Genomic DNA, 20,274 nt, shown 5'->3' with positions numbered 1-20,274 from the left:
CGTCTCATGCTTACTTAAGAAATCGATATTATCAACTGTTGTTGGGAAGTGATTTGGCATAAATTGAAGAATGCTTAGAGAATGTCTTACAAACATTTTAGCTTTGTCTTATTTTATTCCAGTTTGCTTGGTGTGATTCTACATTTCATTCCTTCAAGTCAATAAAGGAAATAACCGTATTTTGCTGAGATCAATCCCATTGCAAACATTTCTTATTAAAAATTTAGACTAAAAATATGGCATGGATTGTGAGGAATATAATAGATTGGCTTTGACATTACTTCAGTTATTGTAAAGAAATATGAAGTAAGTTAGACTAGGCACAGGCATGGCTGTGTGGTAAGAAGCTTACTTCCCAACCACATGGTTCTGGGTTCAGTCTCATTACATGACACCTTGGGCATGTGTCTTCTACTTTGGCCTTGGGCTGACCAAAGCCTTGTGAGGGGATTTGGTAGATGGAAACCCATCGTGTATATATGTGTGTGTGTTTGTTTGTGCTTCAGCACTGCTTGACAACTGGTGTTGGTGTGTTCACACACCTGTAGCTTAGTGGTTTAGCAAAAAGAGATGGATAGAATAAGTCCCAAGCTTAACAAAAATAAGTACTAGGGTCAGTTCAGTCAACAAAAAATTCTTCAAGGTGGTGTTGGAGAAGACTTTTGCGGATTCCATGGACAGCAAGGCTCACCAATGGAGAAGTTCTTAAGCAGATAAGGCCGAAAATGTCGCTAGAAGCTGGGAACACCAAGCGTAGATTGGCATATTTCTGTCAAATTATGCGGAGAGAATCCCTGGAGAAGGACATCATGCTCGGAAAGGTCAGTGGCAAGAGAGGAAGAGGCCGACCAAGAACCCGCTGGCTTGACACCATCAGGAGTGATACAGGAATGGACATGGCCAGTCTGAAGAAAGCGGCCCAGGATCGAACTAACTGGAGGACACTGATCCAACGAGTGACCGAGAGTCGACTTCGACTGAGCGGTTAGAGAGAGGGGTGTCCCAGTCTAATGACTGAAACAAGTAAAAGATAAAAAAAAAAGCTAAAGGATAAATTACCAACAGTTAGTTAATAAAAAACAAAGCAAAACAAAAATGAATGCTTATGTAAAGGTTGGTTTAAAGAAGATACTGATTTGACATATATTATCAACAATTGCTGTCTGTACTTTATTGCCAGCACCTGCAACTCAAGTTTAGAAACACAGTACATAAATGTGATATGTCATATGTACAATAAAAATTACAGTTGCTCTCATATATCTCATAAATTGAAGAGTACTGTCCAAAAGGCTGCCACTGATTCAAAATTTTAGTGAAATGATTGTCTTTTAAGATTAAACTTTACCTAAAAATGGGACATTTGGGGAGAAAGTTCTTTTTTTTTTAATTTGAAAAAGTACTTCTGTAATAACTATTGACTTGAAATTTTATAATTAATAAAATTTCAAAAGTATAAATCAAACAAGACATCTCTTATTTGAATAAAGTAAGAGTAGTGTTTATCTTCAATACCATAAAATGATAGAATTATTTTATAGTAGTTGAATTAATAGTACTAATATATGGTTCATTTAATAGCTGGCTTCAAAACACATCACCAAATCAGCCTTGTATTATCTAGATAGCATATGTTTCTTGTGAGGCTCTTTGATTTAGCTTTGAAGAATTGTAGGTATTTTAGTGGATCTGTTATTACTAGCTATCTATTGACTTATGACCTTCTCTAACCATCTGTGCCAAGCCTTTATGTAGACAAAACATCCAAATGATGGTAATTAATTTAGGTGACTCCACTTATTAAAAATTTTCTGCATTTCTTGCTCATGTTTTACTGTCTTGAAAATTATGTCTAGTGTTGTTTCTATTAGATTATTTATAGAAATTGTGTAAATTCTACTGCCTGTAATTTTGCTGATGTAGATTTCTGACTATTAGTTTTACTAACGTTGTCTTTCCTTCTTCATGTACTAATTCAATCTGAACTGCTGATCACAAACTTAAAAGCATATGCTGATAGCTGAAGCACTTTTGAATACATAAAAACTCACGTCTGATGTAGTTTTTAGAAGTAGCCAGTAAACATCGTTTCTATCCATGTAAATGGTTTAGTTAGAAACCAGTGACCAGAAGTAGGCCTCTCAAAATTCTATACCAGTTTGGATGTCAGCAACAAAGTGTGGAAAAAGAAGATACAATAGTCTTCTATCAGTTCTTGCTTGGTGATGGGCTTTTGCTGGAAATCCATTTCCATCTGTACCCTATTTCAACATTAATATTGCATAAGATACAAGGAAGTGTTGAAAAGTTCCTGGCTTTAAGAGTATTGCAAAAGGCTTGGTTGGAGACCTAACCTTTTGAGTTCATTTACAGGGCTTAGAAAACTGAAGGACTACTGCAATATGTGTGTGAATCTGAGAGGAGAATATGTTGAATAAAATTGTAATTAACTGATCCTCTATTTTTACCCAAAGCCAGGAACTTTCCAGTACCTCTTTGTACAGTGCAATTGTATTACATAAGAGACAAAGCAGTTGGAAATAGTTATCAAGAGATGGTGCAAATGACAGCTGCAATGTCAATTCTGCTTAAGGTACTCAAGAACTGGACAGTGGTATTGACCTAGCATCCTATTACAAGTGATTTACCTTTGGTGGTCACAAAAACTGATCTGAGTATCTATTTACATTAAATGTGCTCTATTCACTCTTATTACACTCTTATTGATGTAATATCCGATAACTGTATCTTGTTGTTAGTAAGCATACTCTCTTTTACTTTTTTACTTGTTTCAGTCATATGACTGTGGCCATGCTAGAGCACCGTCTTTAGTCAAGCAAATCGACCTCAGGACTTATTTTATCACTCTCTTTTGCCGAACCACGATGTTTGGGAGACAAACACAGACACACAAACATATACACACACACACACACACACACACACACACACACACACACACGCACGCACACACACGCACGCACACACACACACACACACATATATATACATATATACGACAGGCTTCTTTCAGTTTCCGTCTACCAAATCCACTCACAAGGCTTTGGTCGGCCTGAGGCTATAGTAGAAGACACTTGCCCAAGGTTCCACGCAGTGGGACTGAATCCGGAACCATGTGGTTGGTAAGCAAGCTACTTACCACACAGCCACTCCTATGCCTATATATATTTTACCACTGCTAAACTGTATTGTTTGAGAATTTAGTGTTTTCAATTATTGCTATTTATTGATTTCATTTTACACTGAAACATTCTTTCCTTTGTATTGTGTTATTTAAATAATTTCTGACTATCATATTTATTTCTCAGTGTCATTTCCTTTCTTTATTTTCAACCATGCATACACATATATATTTCAATTTTGTTAGCAGTTTACTGACCAACAGCACTGTTTTTAACTCTAATATAAAGACAACAAATTCAGTCTAAATAACAATTCTCTAATAAAATATATTTCTATTTACTTGATCATATCATTGAGTTCATTTGTATTATGTTTTGTCAGATTGAGTTAACATTTCCATCTAAATTTCATTGTTTATTGTGTGTGATAAGTATGAACTTAGTCATTGTCAGACTCCCCGCTGTTTTTTCTCTCTATTTTTTTTTTCATGTTTATTCTCTATTTTCATCTCTTATGCTCTCTCTCTCTCTCCCTCTCTCTGTCTCTCTCCGATCTCTCTTTCTCTTCGCTTTTTCCACCTTAGTGACTACTTCATAACCAAATTCATTTTCCTTCTGTCAGTCACGAAAACAACATGCTTGGTTGATTCTGTTCTAACAAACAGTAACCTTCCATGAAAATATGTACTTCTTTTGATCATTCATATCATGTTTTATGAGAGTAAATCTGGTATCTTTTGAAATTTTATCTGTTTGAAGCTGTATGTGTATTCAATACAATCTTTTATAAAAAAAAACAAATACATGCACACACACACACACACACACACACACACACACACACACACACACACACACACAAACAGCACTGTACAACTTGAATTATACTTCTAAAAATTTTTATTTTTTATTGCATTTCTTACCAATTGGTCTTTTACTTGAATGAAAATATTGGTTGGTTTTCCAATGAAAATATAGCAGATAGTTCATTAAACGATTGTTATATGCTTTTCCTTATTAATTAATAATTGACAACTATTTTAATAGAGGTAGAGAGGAGTGCAAAATTCAGGAAGCTTTTCTTCATGGATACATCTCTCAAACATAAGCTGTTGTTGTTTAGCCTCCAGCCAGCCCTGATTAAGCTAGAATATGGTCAATAATGTTGTTCCAGTCATGGCTATCCTGTCAATTTATTTTCAAATTTGTCTATCCTTAATTGATAGTAGGTGTAAATTGTGAAAGGCTCTCTAGTTGGTTCCCTAAAATATGTTAATGTTGTTAATCTCATCCTAAAGCAACTTTTTTGTCAACATGATACGCAGTTGTTTGTCTTTGAGTGTTGAATTTTACTATTATCATTTGTATATTTTTCAGTCAACCAAGGTAACAGTGAACACTTATATTTTATCGATAGAAACAATATATGAAAATGCTGCAGTTGCAAATTCAGTTAATTTTCACCTTGATTTAATTTGTACATCCCTCTATGTGAACTAGATCACTATAGTCAGCATAAATGTCAAGCTATTCCACATTTACTTCCATAACATGTGTTGTGGTTGGATGTCATGTGTGGTTGGATGTCATGGTCGCTGGGATAAATATTTACAGTTTTTCTAAGCTTTAGGATGATAACTGATGTAAAGGTGAACTTCCTACTGGAAAAAACAAAATATAGCTTAAAAAAAAAAAGAAGAAAAAAAAAACACAAAAAAATACAGCTTCACAATAGATTAGTTTGCAACAGGAAAAGGTTGTCTGATGTTAACACACTCCAACCATCAGCTATCACATCAATTGTGGAAAATAAATATTTGAATGTGCTAGAAGATATACTTTTCGTATTTATCTCCTTTCAAAAATGTCACATAACTGTTTTGAAGTGCTGAGATGTTTTTGTGTACTATGTAAGAGAAGACAAGGTGCATTAGCAAGTGTTATTATTATTGATAAATATAAGGTTGTGAGCTGGCTGAAATGTTAGCACACCAGGTGAAATGCTTATCAGTATTTTGTCTGTCTTCACTTTCTGAGTTCAAATTCCACTGAGGTCGACTTTGCCTTTCATCCTTTCAGGGTTGATTAATTAAGTACCAGTGAAACACTGGGGTTGATGTAATCAACTAGTCCCTCCCCACTAAATTCCAGGCCTTGTGCCTATAATAGAAAGGATTATTATTGAAGAATATGAGAGAAAATTCTTGTGACGAAGGAACAGAGCAAAGAATGAATATATATAACCTGTCTAATTATAAGATAAACATATGAATTAATTTGTGGAATTTATTCTTAATTTCTTGAAATTGTTTAAGGTGGTGAGCTGGCTGAATCGTTTGCATTCTGGCAAAAATGTTTAGTGGCATTTTGTCCATCTTTACATTCTGAGTTCAAATTCCACTGAGGTCAACTTTGCTTTCAGATTGATAAAATAAGTACCAGTTGAACACTGGTATTGATGTAATTGACTTACCCGCTTCCTCAAACTTGTTGGCCTTGTGCCAAAATTTGAAATCAGTTTCTTGAAATTATCTTCTTTTTTATTTGAGAGTCACTGGCATTGTTCGAAGACTTGGTATTTGCTCAGCCATTTGTGGTACTGAGCTGAAAAAACATTTACTTTGCTATTTCCAGAGTTCTGGTTAATGGTTTTTGGAAAATGGGGTTTGTTGCTCTTTTTGCTATTACTATTACTCTTCATTATTTTCATTTTCCTTATTTTTACCGAGTTTTTCTAGATCTTCAGTGCATTCAGTTTTAAGGTGTGTTTTGCTTTGACAAATACAGCAACTAAACTTCCTACTTTATATCATCAAATGCATGGCCTTTTGTCTTGGTGCATTCCATTGAGCACAGCTCTGGTATTGCTCTGTGGCATTCAGCAGTCACTAGTCTGTTTTGATGGAGCCCTCATGACAGGTCATCTTTTTTTAAACCAACTTTGACCACTTTATCAAACTGTGACACTAAAGTCACTGCTAGCCATTGGTCTTTGTCATAAGTTTGATAACAAAATTTGCTTAGCAGGTGCAAACCCATGAATTAATTTTTCAGGTGTATGTTCAAAGTATTTCACTGCTTCCCCACCAAATTTTACAGGGTGCAAGCACAAATCCTGTACCCACTTTTCCTGAGCCTATAGTCTATGTTACATCCAGTGTCTTTTATTGTCATTTTTGTGTTTCTTCATTCCTTGTGCTGGGAGTTTTATCTGGAGGTTTCAGTTTATATTTTGGCCGCATTTTCAGTTTTAACCCATTAGCATTTAAACCGGCCATATCCGGCCAAAAGTATTCTGCCTGTTTTAGGTTAAAACTGGCCAGATCTGGTCTCTCACACCAACCCTACAATACCATTTCAAAAATTAACTGCTACCTCATCAAAATCTCATAGCTACAAGATAATGCATGATTAGTTCAAAACAATGAGGACAAAAAAAGCATTAGTTTTGGCAGAATAATGCGAACACTAAAGGGTTAAAGAGACAGCTAATTGTGCTGTAGTTATTTTTCTTTCTTTTTGCAATTGAAATAATTTCTTTTTGAGGGCTTGATTTACTACATGACATAAGAGGAAATTTGGACCACATCTATCTTTTATCTTTCTGGAGATTGAGACATTTCAGCTACCTCTTCGTCTTGTCCTGAGGCAAAGGAACATTTTATTTGTGACAGGTCCAAAAGTTCTGTTTGATAATTTCATACTGAGTGAAGGTTTGCCTTCACAGAACTGCTAAATGAACATCCCACGGTGTTCAGAACTGTAAAAGAATTGCTAGTGTTGTTGCCTGTTGTGGTTACTGTCTCTATATTCCAAATTACTTGTTTGAGTATTTACTTTTATCTGTAATCTGTTTCAGTCATTAGACTGTGGCCATGCTGAAGCACTACCTTAGATATCTTTTAGTTAAATGAATCTACTCCAGTACTTTCTTTTCCTTTTAAGCCTGGTACTTATTCTATTATCTCTTTTTGTCTAACTACTAAGTTATAGGGTTGTAAATGAACCAACAGCATTTGTCAAGTGTTGAGTGGGGACAAACACACATACACACACACACTTACATACCTACCTACATACATATATATACACACACACTTACATACCTACCTACACACACACACACACACACACACATATATATATAAATGATGGGCTTCTTTCAGTTTCTGTCTACCAAATCTACTCCCAAGGTTTTGGCTGGACAAGACTATAGTACAAACACTTGCCCAAGGTGCTATGCAGTGGGAATGAACCTGGAACAATGTGGTTGGGAAGCAAGCTTCATACCACATAGTCACCCATGCGCATAGTCACCCATGCCTTCTATTTAATATTCACTAAAATCTTTGTTTTTTTTCTTTTTCTACCTGTATGTGTATTGATATGTATATATACATCTATAAACATTTAGGTGTGTAAGCATCTAAATGTTGATGTGATCGACTTACCCCTCCCATCAAATTACTGGCAGTAATTTGGTAGGAGGGGCAAGTTGATTACATCAACACCCCTCCCACCACATTTGACTGGCACTTCATTTTATTGATACTATGAGGATAAAAGACAAAATTGACCTGAGCAGCATTTGAAATGATAATAATAATTAAAAAAATTTTTTTTATTGCCCACAAGGGGCTGAACATGGAGGGGACAAACAAGGACAGACAAACAGATTAAGTCGATTACATCGACCCCAGTGCGTAACTGGTACTTAATTTATCGCCCCCGAAAGGTTGAAAGGCAAAGTCGACCTCGGCGGAATTTGAACTCAGAACGCAGCAGCGGACGAATACTAATAATAATAATAATAATAATAATAATAATAATAATAATAATAATAATGATTAAAACATTCAAACAAATACATAACAAAACCTCCAGGACTTACAAGTATATACAGCATACAGAAAATAGCACTACTAGACACTACACACATTCTGTGTAAAACACTTTCAATACAGTGAAAACAAGAGCACAACAATAAACCACAGCACATACCAAAAGCACACAGAGCTGCACTCAGCAGTGCAGTGAAAGAACGTGATACAAATAAGACTCCTCTCTCTTTACACTTTTACTTGTTTCAGTCATTTGACTGCGGCCATGCTGGAGCACCGCCTTTAGTCGAGCAAATCGATCCCGGGACTTATTCTTTGTAAGCCCAGTACTTATTCTATTGGTCTCTTTTGCCGAACCGCTAAGTGACGGGGACGTAAACACACCAGCATCGGTTGTCAAGCAATGCTAGGGGGACAAACACAGACACACAAACACACACATACATATATATATATATACATATATGCGACAGGCTTCTTTCAGTTTCCGTCTACCAAATCCACTCACAAGGCATTGGTCGGCCTGGGGCTATAGCAGAAGACACTTGCCCAAGATGCCACGTAGTGGGACTGAACCCGGAACCATGTGGTTGGTTAGCAAGCTACTTACCACACAGCCACTCCTGCACCTATAATAAACTACTGAATAATAATAATAATAATAATAATGATGATGATGATGATGATGATGATGATGATGATGATGACGACGACGACGACGACGACGACGACGACGACGACGACAATAATAAAGGTATTTAAAAACAAGTTGTTTCTAATTGCAGATCTTCCTGAAAAAGGTGCACTTGAAGATCAGGTAAGTTATGTTTAATATTTGAACTGATAGAGTTGATAGAATGTTAGAAAAAACATCTGGGGCAGTGGATTGGCAGAATTGCTGGAACATCAAATGGAATGACTTGTGGTGTTTGTTCCAGCTCTTTGCTTCTTGAGTTCAGGTCTTACTGTAGTTTTATGTGTGTGGGGGATAGACTTAATTCATTGCTCAGCTTAGCTCAATTACTTGGTTCTTGAGTACATTTTGTGGAGGATTCTGTCGGAAGCATTTAATCCACATCTCCAGTTTGTGGATACCGTTCTCCCTCTCACCCACTCAACAGACTTGGATGCCATGGAATGGGTCAAGACTACTCCATTTTCTTCTGAGTAAGTGATAAAATAGATCACAGAAAAAGAGTCGGAAAATAAATGTCTTAACAATATTTAGCTATATTCCTTTATTTCTGAATTAATATCCTACTGGATTTGACTTTTCATTTCGCCCTTGTGAGATCAATAAAATAAGTACCACTTTTATGTACAAGTCATTTTAGTTGATTACATACCTTTACATTGCATATCAGTAGTCTTGTACCTTTACATTACATAGTGGTATCCTTGCACATGCACCTGTGTGAAGGTGCATGGCTCATTGGTTAGAGCATTGAGCTTATGATTGTGCGGTTGTGAGTTCGATTCCTGAACTGGGCTGTGTGTTGTGTTCTTGAGCAAGACACTTTATTTCACATTGCTCCAGTTCACGCAGCTGTAGAAATGAGTTGCGATGTCACTGGTGCCAAGCTGTATTAGCCTTTGACTTTCCCTTGGATAACATTGGTGGCATGGAGAGGGGAGGCTGGTATGCATGGGTGACTGCTGGTCTTCCATAAAACAACCCCAAGTTGTGCATTCGCCGGTGAGACAACTTTCTGCCCAGACTTGTACCTTGGAGGGGAACCTCTTAGGTGCACCCATTCATGGCCGATGGAGTCGAGTTCTAGCCTTGTACCATTGAATGGAAGCAATATTTGATTAGAGTATGTACCAATAATATGCTGAAATTGATTCAGAGAACTATGACATACCACATGGAAGTCAAACTTTTGCTTCTGGACGGATTCAGTATTTGATTAGAATAAATTATTGTAGCACAGCAAAGAAGTTGTTTTCAGAAAGCAAATGCAGAAAAACTTCCTTGTTTCATATCATGTCACCAATCTTCATCCTTGGCCCCCCTCCCCCTCCTCCTCCTAGTCATTGTCATTTAGCATCCATTTTCCATGTTCTATAACAGCAAAGCTGTTGGTTACTTGATAGCTATTTCCATAGTCCCTGTATGTGTCCTTCCCACCTAATCATTCTCCAGATCTGACCTAAATGTTCAACTAACAATGTAGGTTGTCACCAAGATAAAGCCATCACAAAGAATTAGTTTGATACAGCAATGATAAACGAATCGATAATTATACTTTGAAATATTTACACTATGGAAATAAATAATGCAAATAGATTTCAAATAATGTTTTATTTTACATTTGTTTCAATTGATTTTTATCAATTCCTTAGGGTTTGTGTTACTGTGTTGTTTTTGAATGCAAATATTTCCAAGTTTCTACAAAAATGCTTGAGATGTATTTTACATTACTAACAAGTAGGCTACACGAACAATATCTTTCATAGTTATGTGATACATCGATTCTAAGAAATGAGGGAATGACAAAAGATGTTTATTTGTCTGAAGAGGAAAGTAAGTGAACTGCCTGGTGCTACATGAAAAAAATGTGTTATAATTGATTAAAAAAAAGTATTATAATTAATAAATATATTGGCTGTAACTTTAAGATACTAAGCTAATGAATACATAGTTATGAGTTCAAAACTACAGCTACAAGCATTATGTTGTACCTTGGATGGAAGCACTCCGTCGGTTACGACGACGAGGGTTCCGGTTGATCCGATCAACGGAACAGCCTGCTCGTGAAATTAACGTGTAAGTGGCTGAGCACTCCACAGACACGTGCACCCTTAACGTAGTTCTCAGGGATATTCAGCGTGACACAAGAGAGTGACAAGGCCGGCCTTTGAAATACAGGTACAACAGAAACAGGAAGTAAGAGTGAGAGAAAGTTGTGGTGAAAAAGTACAGCAGGGATCACCACCATCCCCTGCCGGAGCCTCGTGGAGCTTTAGGTGTTTTTCTCAATAAACACTCACAACGCCCGGTCTGGGAATCGAAACCGTGATCCTACGACTGCGAGTCCGCTGCCCTAACCACTGGGCCATTGCACCTCCACATCTAAGCACAGAACATAGCAGCAATTAAATTCAGTAAACTTAGGGAAAATAAAAATAATTGCTACTCTTAGTTCAATGTTAAACTGATAACATTAAGGTGAACAGCTAAACAGTAAAAATATCAGCTCCCAAAATTTCTGTCCTGGGTCAAATGTCTAAAAGTGTCTAAAAATTTCCAATAAATTCTATGCTGGAAGCATGCGCATAAATAGATGACTAGAAATAATTTCTTTTCTTTTTAAATAAACAAATTAAGAAAAGAAACATTGATGAATCTTGTTATATTTTGAAAAAAAGAAAAGAAAAATCGATAGGAGACAATGTACTTGTGATAGGAAAAGTGCCGCAGTTTTTAATGCTTTTCGACTGTTGTTTCTTTGTGTAGTTCCCACTACAGTAAACATAATGAAATATTTCTGCACATACTGCAACACAAACTAAGGACACCCATACTTACATATGTTGTGTTTGTAGATGTACATATCATAATGGAGGCGCAATGGCCCAGTGGTTAGGGCAGCGGACTCGCGGTCATAGGATCGCGGTTTCGATTCCCAGACCGGGCGTTGTGAGTGTTTATTGAGCGAAAATACCTAAAGCTCCATGAGGCTCCGGCAGGGGATGGTGGTGATCCCTGCTGTACTCTTTCGTCACAACTTTCTCTCACTCTTACTTCCTGTTTCTGTTGTACCTGTATTTCAAAGAGCCAGCCTTGTCACTCTCTGTGTCACGCTGAATATCCCCGAGAACTGCGTTAAGGGTACACGTGTCTGTGGAGTGCTCAGCCACTTACACGTTAATTTCACGAGCAGGCTGTTCCGTTGATCGGATCAACCGGAACCCTCGTCGTCGTAACCGACGGAGTGCTTCCACGTATCATAATATATTTCTTTTTTTACATGTATGTGTGTGTGTGTGGAGTGTATAAATATTAAGATGAAGAATCAGGTACCTGGAAAGGTATGCACCAGATAGGATAGGGTAACATTTGTGAACCTGGCCTATGGTTGGTGACAGTTGAAATATCAGCTAGGATGTTTGTGTACATAGAGAAAACCAATCCTATAAGTATTTAGCACCTAAGGGGCAGGTCCAAATTACATGTAAGTTTAAGTAGCATATTGTTGGTATACTCTAGGGTGTCCGACAAGTCATAAACCCCTTGGTGTATTGTAGCCAAATGAATAAAAACATATGACGGATAATTTTCAGCTCATTACAGCTCTTTCTTACAACTTTTAATAGAAGAATGAAAACATTACATCATTATAAAAGACTGTAATCATCAGATGAGAAGTAGTTTTACAAAATAAAAGATTATCCAGGAATATAGCAGGGATATGTCTGTCAAGGCCAGCTCTGAATGGGAGAAGGAGCAACTAGGTAGGCAGTTTAGTTTACATATATATATATACATATGTATACATGTATGTATATATATGTATATATGTATATATATATATATGTCTATGTATATGTATATATATATATATATATATATGTACATATATATATGTATATATATATATATATATATATATATATATATATTATATATATATATATATATAATATATATATATATATATATACATACATATTTATATGTGTTATATAAAATCTGTTCTGTCTGTCTGTGTATGTGTCTCCTCGGATCTTGGGCATCCTCCATCTGATTGCGCTCAAATTTGAAATGTAGATACCGACGATATCAGGACATGTATAAGTCTTGAAAAAATTACAAAAATCGATTCCAGGTGAGAATGCGATCGATAAAGCCATTTTTGTCCTGCTTGTCTTCTGTCAAACCTGTACATAACTGCACCTTCCACTTTTTGTTGTTTTTGTACTGCTTAAAGGCATGTTTCTTTCATGACAAGCTTACTGTTTAAACCATGTTTGTGTTCTCCCAGTCAACAGCCTTATCATTACTGGTACTTTAAACTCTTCGGTTGCATATTTGTGTGAATAAAATCGTTTTTCTTTGGAATTGAAAAAAAGTCTAACTTTATTTTTTCTTTTGCTGTTGTCTCAAATTTAGTTTAAATCAGTGTTTCTTAAAGGAGTGACCTATGAGACAGTCGGACAAGTTGTTTTGAGAAAATTTGGTTTAAATGTTTGACAACTCAGCACTGTCCATTGGACGGGGGGGCGGGGGCGTTTTGCTCATATATATATATATTTCTTTACTACCCACAAGGGGCTAAACACAGAGAGGACAAACAAGGACAGACAAACGGATTAAGTCGATTACATCGACCCCAGTGTGCAACTGGTACTTAATTTATCGACCCCGAAAGGATGAAAGGCAAAGTTGACCTTGGCGGAATTTGAACTCAGAACGTAACGGCAGACGAAAAACGGCCACGTATTTCGCCCGGCGTGCTAACGTTTCTGACAGCTCGCCGCTCATATATATATATATATACAAGCATTTCTGATAGTTGAACATGAAGTAAAGCTATAAATGTCAATATTGGGATTAAAATCCCTTTGGATAGAATAATTTGATGGTTGCCTGTGGGACTCAAACCTGCAAAGCAATTCTTTCGATTTCTCTATTGATTTTAGAAGTTATTTTCTTACCAGTAAGAATTGTATGCTGTTTATGTAAAAAGAAATTTTAACCCAATATTTACACACTGTTATTTGTAAATTTATTTACATTATATTCCATTGTTAAAAGCAATTAATTTCATGTCTCTTGAAGTTTCTTCAGCTGGCTAAAGTTCATTGCATCCACCTCAACCTTCTTCTCTAATCACTCTTCATACATTAATGCAGTGCTCCATAACCATTTTTCACTTGTATTACACTTCTATCCTTTTAAAAATTCAGTGGCACACCTGAACTAAGAATATAAGTAAAAGTATAGGGACAAAAGTTATATTCAGGTTACACTGTGACACACCAAGCATTGTTTCATGGCACACTAGTGTGCTGCAGCATACTGGTTGTGGAGCACTGCAGTAGTGCACTGACTTACCTTACTTTTTCTCTCCATATTCACCTTGTATCTTGAGGGTACACCCCTATCATCTCTCTCTCTTTGTCTCTCTTCAACTGGAGAAGTCATGTAATCACTTCTTCTGCAAGACACCTGTTCGTGGTCCTCTATTATATGTTCAGTACTGTATTTCACTCAGTTGAGGAGGGAGGTCTTGTCTTATGAGTACTTGGCAACCTCCCTAGTGCTGGTGCCATGTAAAAAACACCCATTAATCTTTGTAAAGTGGTTGGCTTAAAAGAAAATAGCATCCAGCTGTAGAAATCATGCAAAAACAGATCCTGGAAGTCACTGCAGTTTTCTGGCTCACTGATCCATCCATCCCATGTCAGCATGGAAAAAACGGACAATGATTATATATATATATATATATATATATCTTGATTTAACATCTGTTTTCCATGTTGGCATGGGTTGTTTGGTTTGACAGGAGCTGACCAGATGAAGGACTGTTCAGGCTTCCTATTTGTTTTGGCATGCTTTCTATGGCTGGATGCCCTTCCTTAATACCAGCCACATTACAGAGTGTACTGGGTGCTCTTATGCAGCACCGGCATTGGAGCATTTTATGTGGCACCAGCACTTATGAGCTCACCAAATTAGGAATGCTCAGCTGGAGAGTGATACAGGGGATAGCCTGTATGCAAGGATAACCATGCTTTTACTTCGCTTGACATGTCTTTTCAAGCACAGCAGACTACCAGGAGTCTTAATCTCTCTGTCATCCCCTCTCTGTGTCTCAGTGTCTGTAGATTCTTTCTCACCACTTCGTCCCACATATACAGGACACTGTATAATGAGATCTATCAGAAGGATGACCCCAAGGCCAAAGAAATAAGAACCCCCAATATGATGGAAGCCATAGCCACTGATAATAAAAAGGACTACTGGTGGAATGCCCCAGAGAAAATCCCAATAAAATGTAAAAATAACAGACCCGACATAGTGATTTGTGTTAGAAAAGAGAAACTTTGTACATTATATAGCAATTTCATTTGTGTTTTAATCCTAGAGTTTACCCTATTATACTCATTCATGAGTACATGCTACCAGACAATAATCCTGAGATTGTTTGTTTTATCAAACACACGTTTGAAAACCAACAAACATCCAGTTTTTTTTTTACAATTATTAACAAGAAAAATGGAATAAGCAAGCCTTTTATTACTTCATTTTACAGCTGTTTTATTTGAATTCGATCTCATCAATATTGCTATATTTTGCAACTATATATGCAGCTATTGATTCATGGGCTGTTGTTGTAAAAACATGCACCAAATTTGACATTAGAATTATGCATAAAAGTCATTTTAAGAATTTATAACATTGAAAATTCAATATTCTCTATTTCCTTATATCAGGTAAAGCAGCTATTTAAGCTTTCAGATATAATGCAAAATAAAGGCCTTCGTTTTATCCAAAATTCTGAAGAATCAAATTTGGTACAGGCTTTAACAATGACACTTCGTGAATCCTGTATATATTATTGCTTCATATTGCAATATTCATGAGATTGAATTCAGGCGAAACAATTGTAAACTAATGTTATTAAAGGATTTGCTCACAACTTTCTTCTTGTTTGCAAACATACAAGCATATAAAGGAGCATATATGTGTGTGTGTGCACATGCATGAACACAAGCATAAGACTTATGTGATCTCAAGATATTCGTATAAGTTTTCTGGGAATGTTATTTACTCTTGCCAAACATTAAGTTACTTATTGTTGTCATTGAATAAGATGCTGTGATAGTTCACATCACTAGCCACTATCTCCACAACCTTTTCTTATTTATCCTCATACCATTAATTTAATGTAAAGCTTAGTGCAAATTTTAAACTGATAAGGAAGAAACTAGTAACCCTCGTTCTCCTACCCCTCCCATGCTTTTCTAACTCTTTTTCTCCATCTCTTACTGTCTCTGTCATTACTGTTATTTATAAACAGTGCTAAAAACTTTCAAAAGAAAAATTTCCTGGTGAGTAATGAAGGTCTTCAATTTACATTATATCTGAAAACTTAAGCAGCTGCTTCACCTGATGTAAGGAAACAGAGTATATTGAACATTCAGTGTTACAAATTCTTAAGAATAGAAAAAAAAAAAACTGGCTTTAAATCTGGTATGAAATGCTAAAAAATATAAAGGAACTGAAACCATTTCAAAGAGTAAAAGACAAGACAAAAAGAAAAGATAAAAAGAAAATCATTAAACAAAACAAACACTTTAACTAAGAAATTAAGATATCTGTAGAATTATTTCATTGAGTTGGTTTTCAGAAAGAATCCTAATATAAACATTTGACAAAGAAAAAGATGGGAAGAGTGGAAAGCAATGAATGATAGCTAAAAAAAAGATCTATAGATTTATTAACTGATATCGTAATATATATCCTATATATATATGATAAATCCATTTTGGAAGTTGCCTAGATTTCAAGGAATACTGCAGCACAGTTTGTATAAATTTAGGTGACAAGGTAAAACATATATAACAATTTATAGGTTTATTTTTATTTTAATCATTTACTTAGAAATGATTATCAATAGTAGTTTTTAGAACTGCTATGCTAATGATTGCAGTTTTTATCAGCATATATCAGGTTGTATTTATACATTTGTAATAAATGAATACATACATAAATACACACACACACACACACACACACACACACACACACCACACACACATGCACACACACACACACACACACACACCACACACACATGCACACACACACAGAGCCCCCGAAGATATCACCACATCATAAGCAGTTGTCTGAAAATATCATCATGGTATTATCTATGAATGGGACATGATGTAGCTAGGACACTGTATAATGAGATCTATCAGAAGGATGACCCCAAGGCCAAAGAAATAAGAACCCACAATATGATGGAAGCCATAGCCACTGATAATAAAAAGGACTACTGGTGGAACGCCCCAGAGAAAATCCCAATAAAATGTAAAAATAACAGACCTGACATAGTGATTTGTGTTAGAAAAGAGAAACTGTGTACATTTGTGGAAATCAGCTGCCCAGTGGATGTCAACGTAAAATAAAAGATCAGTGAAAAAGAAAATACCTACGCAGAACTATTGAGGAATCTACTGCTACTCTATCCAAATTACAAGTTCAGGTTTATACCTGTCATTATTGGGGCCCTGGGATATGCAACACACTGCCTAAATACCAATCTTGAGAAGTTAAGCATCTCAAAATCAAAAAGAAGGAAGTTGACTTGAAGACAACAGGTCCAAGTCATCACTGGAACTGTAAAAATCTGTAAAACTTTCCAGAAATTTGTCATTTAAGCATATATGAGCATGTCTAGACATGCAAGTATATGCATGATAATCATACATAGTACAAAACGTACAAATCTACATATATACATAAGTATCAACAATTGAGGGTAAAATTAATTAATCAATTTCACCAAGTGTTCAGTATGTAAAAGGACCATTTAAGGCGAATTCAAAATATTACATTATATAATTAGGGCTTAGTAAAATAAATTACTTTGCCACATACTGAACTAAGTAGAAATAGCAGCCAAAAAAATTTTTTGTAGCCCTTTCCACTACTTAAAGAAAATTTCTCTCAGATAATGTTTACTCCAGACAGCTCACGAAGCTGTGAGCTGTCTGGAGTAAACATTATCTGAGAGAAATTTTCTTTAAGTAGTGGAAAGGGCTAAAAAAAATTTTTTTGGCTGCTATTTCTACTTAGTTCAGTATGTGGCAAAGTAATTTATTTTACTAAGCCCTAATTATATAATGTAATATATACATAAGTACATAGAAAAATATCCTGTTGATGTTGAAACCAGCTCTTTCTCTATTGGCAAGAAATTCTGAAATAAAACTGAATAATGACATGCATGCATACATACGTACACACATGATGGTTGCCAACTCGATTTTGAGTAGAAATTGCCTAATTTCTTTATGCCCTAGAATACCATCAATGAGCTGCACGAATATGGCTTTTGAGGCCTGCCAAAGACTTGCATGCTTTTTGACAATTAGTCCAAGAAAACTTGGTGCTTGTATAGTTTTTCAGCTCAATGAATTTTACTATGCTTTTTCAAGTCACTTTGTATGCATTCAAAATCATCAGTCCATCTATAATCAGTGTGTGGTTGTGCAAAGTGTGATTTCATATGGCTCTTTAGCCCAACCTCACTAAGACAAATCTTTCCACATTCATCACGTTCATTAATGATTGTTAGAACATCATTCCTGTCACATTTTCTCATCTTTCTTTTGATCTTTGCATGCTCCATTCTTTGCCTTTCAAATTCATTTTTGCCTTCATACACAACTTTTTCCCATTTTTCTTGGCAATATGCTAAATCTTCCCAGTTGTCAATTGGATCTTTTTTCTTATTCAATCTCAACTTCAGACAATCTTTGTACCTCATCTTTGGTATGTGGGACGGACACTTACCTCTTGCCAATATGCTAAATCTTCCCAGTTGTCAATTGGATCTTTTTTCTTATTCAATCTCAACTTCAGACAATCTTTGTACCTCATCTTTGGTATGTGGGACGGACACTTACCTCTTGCCAATTCTCTGTAAAAAGTCATTTAGGCATTCTGTTGTCTGTCATTCTGACTAAGTATCCACTCCATCTCAATCTGTACTGCAATGGCAAAGCTTCAATACTGAAGCATTTCCTTCTTTCAAGCACCTCATCGCACTTACAAACGTTTTTCAGCTGATCCTCAAAATCCTTCTGAGACATTGTTGATGAAAATGTTCCATAAGTTTTAAGTGCTTACAATACACAGTCCAGGTTTTGCAAGCATACAATAAAGAGGTTAAGATACATATATTGCATACCTTAATCTTTGTCGCATTGGAAATACCATGTCTAGACCATAGGTGGTCTTCTAGTTTACTTTACTGGCTGTAGTAAGCAGGCAAATACCATGAAAGTTATGGCATTCATCCTGTTGTCCCTTACCCTTGAACACAACTTCCATGATTGCATCCTTCCAGTCTTTTGGCATAACTTCATTTTTCCATAACCTCTGTATTACTGTGGTCAGCATTTCTTGCAAGTAGTACCCCACATCCGAAACTTAGATAGTTCTACATTCAGGCTATCAACTCCCAGTGCTTTGCCAATGTTCAATTTTGATACTGCTTTTATTGTTTCCTCCACTAAGCACTCATTGGGTGCATTCTATAGAACCATATCAATACTTTTTCATCAACAACTGATGGTCGATTCAGAAGTTCATTGAAATGTTCCTCCCATCGTTTTCAGATGTCTTTGGGCTCCTTCAATAAAACACCATTCCTATTCTTTTAAGGCGGCGAGCTGGCAGAAACGTTAGCATGCCGGGTGAAATGCATAGTCGTATTTTGTCTGGCATTACGTTCTGAGTTCAAATTCTGCCGAGGTCGACTTTACCTTTCATCCTTTCGGGGTCGATAAATTAAGTACCAGTTATGCACTGGGGTCGATATAACCGACTTAATCCGTTTGTCTGTCCTTGTTTGTCCCCTCTGTGTTTAGCCCCTTGTGGGTAGTGAAGAAATAACTACTCCTATTCTTCACATGAGCCAAAGTAGGACATGATGGCCCATACACATCAAAAGGAGAGTATATAATAACTTAGTGTTCTTAACATTGGAAGCCACCTCTATCTCTTCTGCATTCTTCTGCCACCTGCATGCTTTGAATCTTTCTTTGCGCATCTGCTTTTATCTCTTTAAAAAAAGTTCTATTTTGATCAGAATCATTTGCTAGTAATGAATGCAGTGCCTTTCTTTTTTCTTCCAACAAATGTTGAATATTTCCATCACTTTCATCAAACCAATCTTGATGTTTTTTTCTTCTTTCTTCCTAAAGCTTCTTTATGTAAATTGTATAGGTGTCCTCTGAAGTCCATCCACTCACCTGTCCAATCCAAATTTTCGATTTTCTAATGAAATTCTACTCAAACTGTTTTATTCTTAACCCTTTTGTTACCAACCCGGCTGAAACCGGCTCTGGCTCTGTAGTACAAATGTGTTGTTTTCATAAGTTTTGAATTAAAATTTTCCATTAAACATTAGTCACAAGTTATGTTCCTAACACTAGCTTAATGATAACTAAGTTATTTTACTAAATTCTTTGTTATATTTAAAATAATTGAAAGAAACTCAGAGCATCTCAAAATAAATACGGTAATGAAAGGGTTAAGGAGATTC

At 36.0% G+C, this 20,274-nt stretch overlaps 1 protein-coding gene across 1 annotated transcript in view; it reads left to right on the top strand.

Moving 5' to 3' along the window:
• LOC115212278 (osmotic avoidance abnormal protein 3-like) overlaps window positions 1-20,274 on the top strand; it is a 907,318-nt gene that overhangs the window by 535,060 nt on the left and 351,984 nt on the right. The window contains exon 9 of the mRNA XM_036503083.1: window positions 8,770-8,801. Coding sequence (XP_036358976.1) covers window positions 8,770-8,801 — 32 coding nt within the window. The remainder of the gene's footprint in view (window positions 1-8,769; window positions 8,802-20,274) is intronic.

The sequence above is a fragment of the Octopus sinensis genome, linkage group LG5, assembly GCF_006345805.1.
Source record: "Octopus sinensis linkage group LG5, ASM634580v1, whole genome shotgun sequence".
NCBI lineage: Eukaryota > Metazoa > Mollusca > Cephalopoda > Octopoda > Octopodidae > Octopus > Octopus sinensis.
This window is presented reverse-complemented; position numbering and strand designations above follow the sequence as displayed.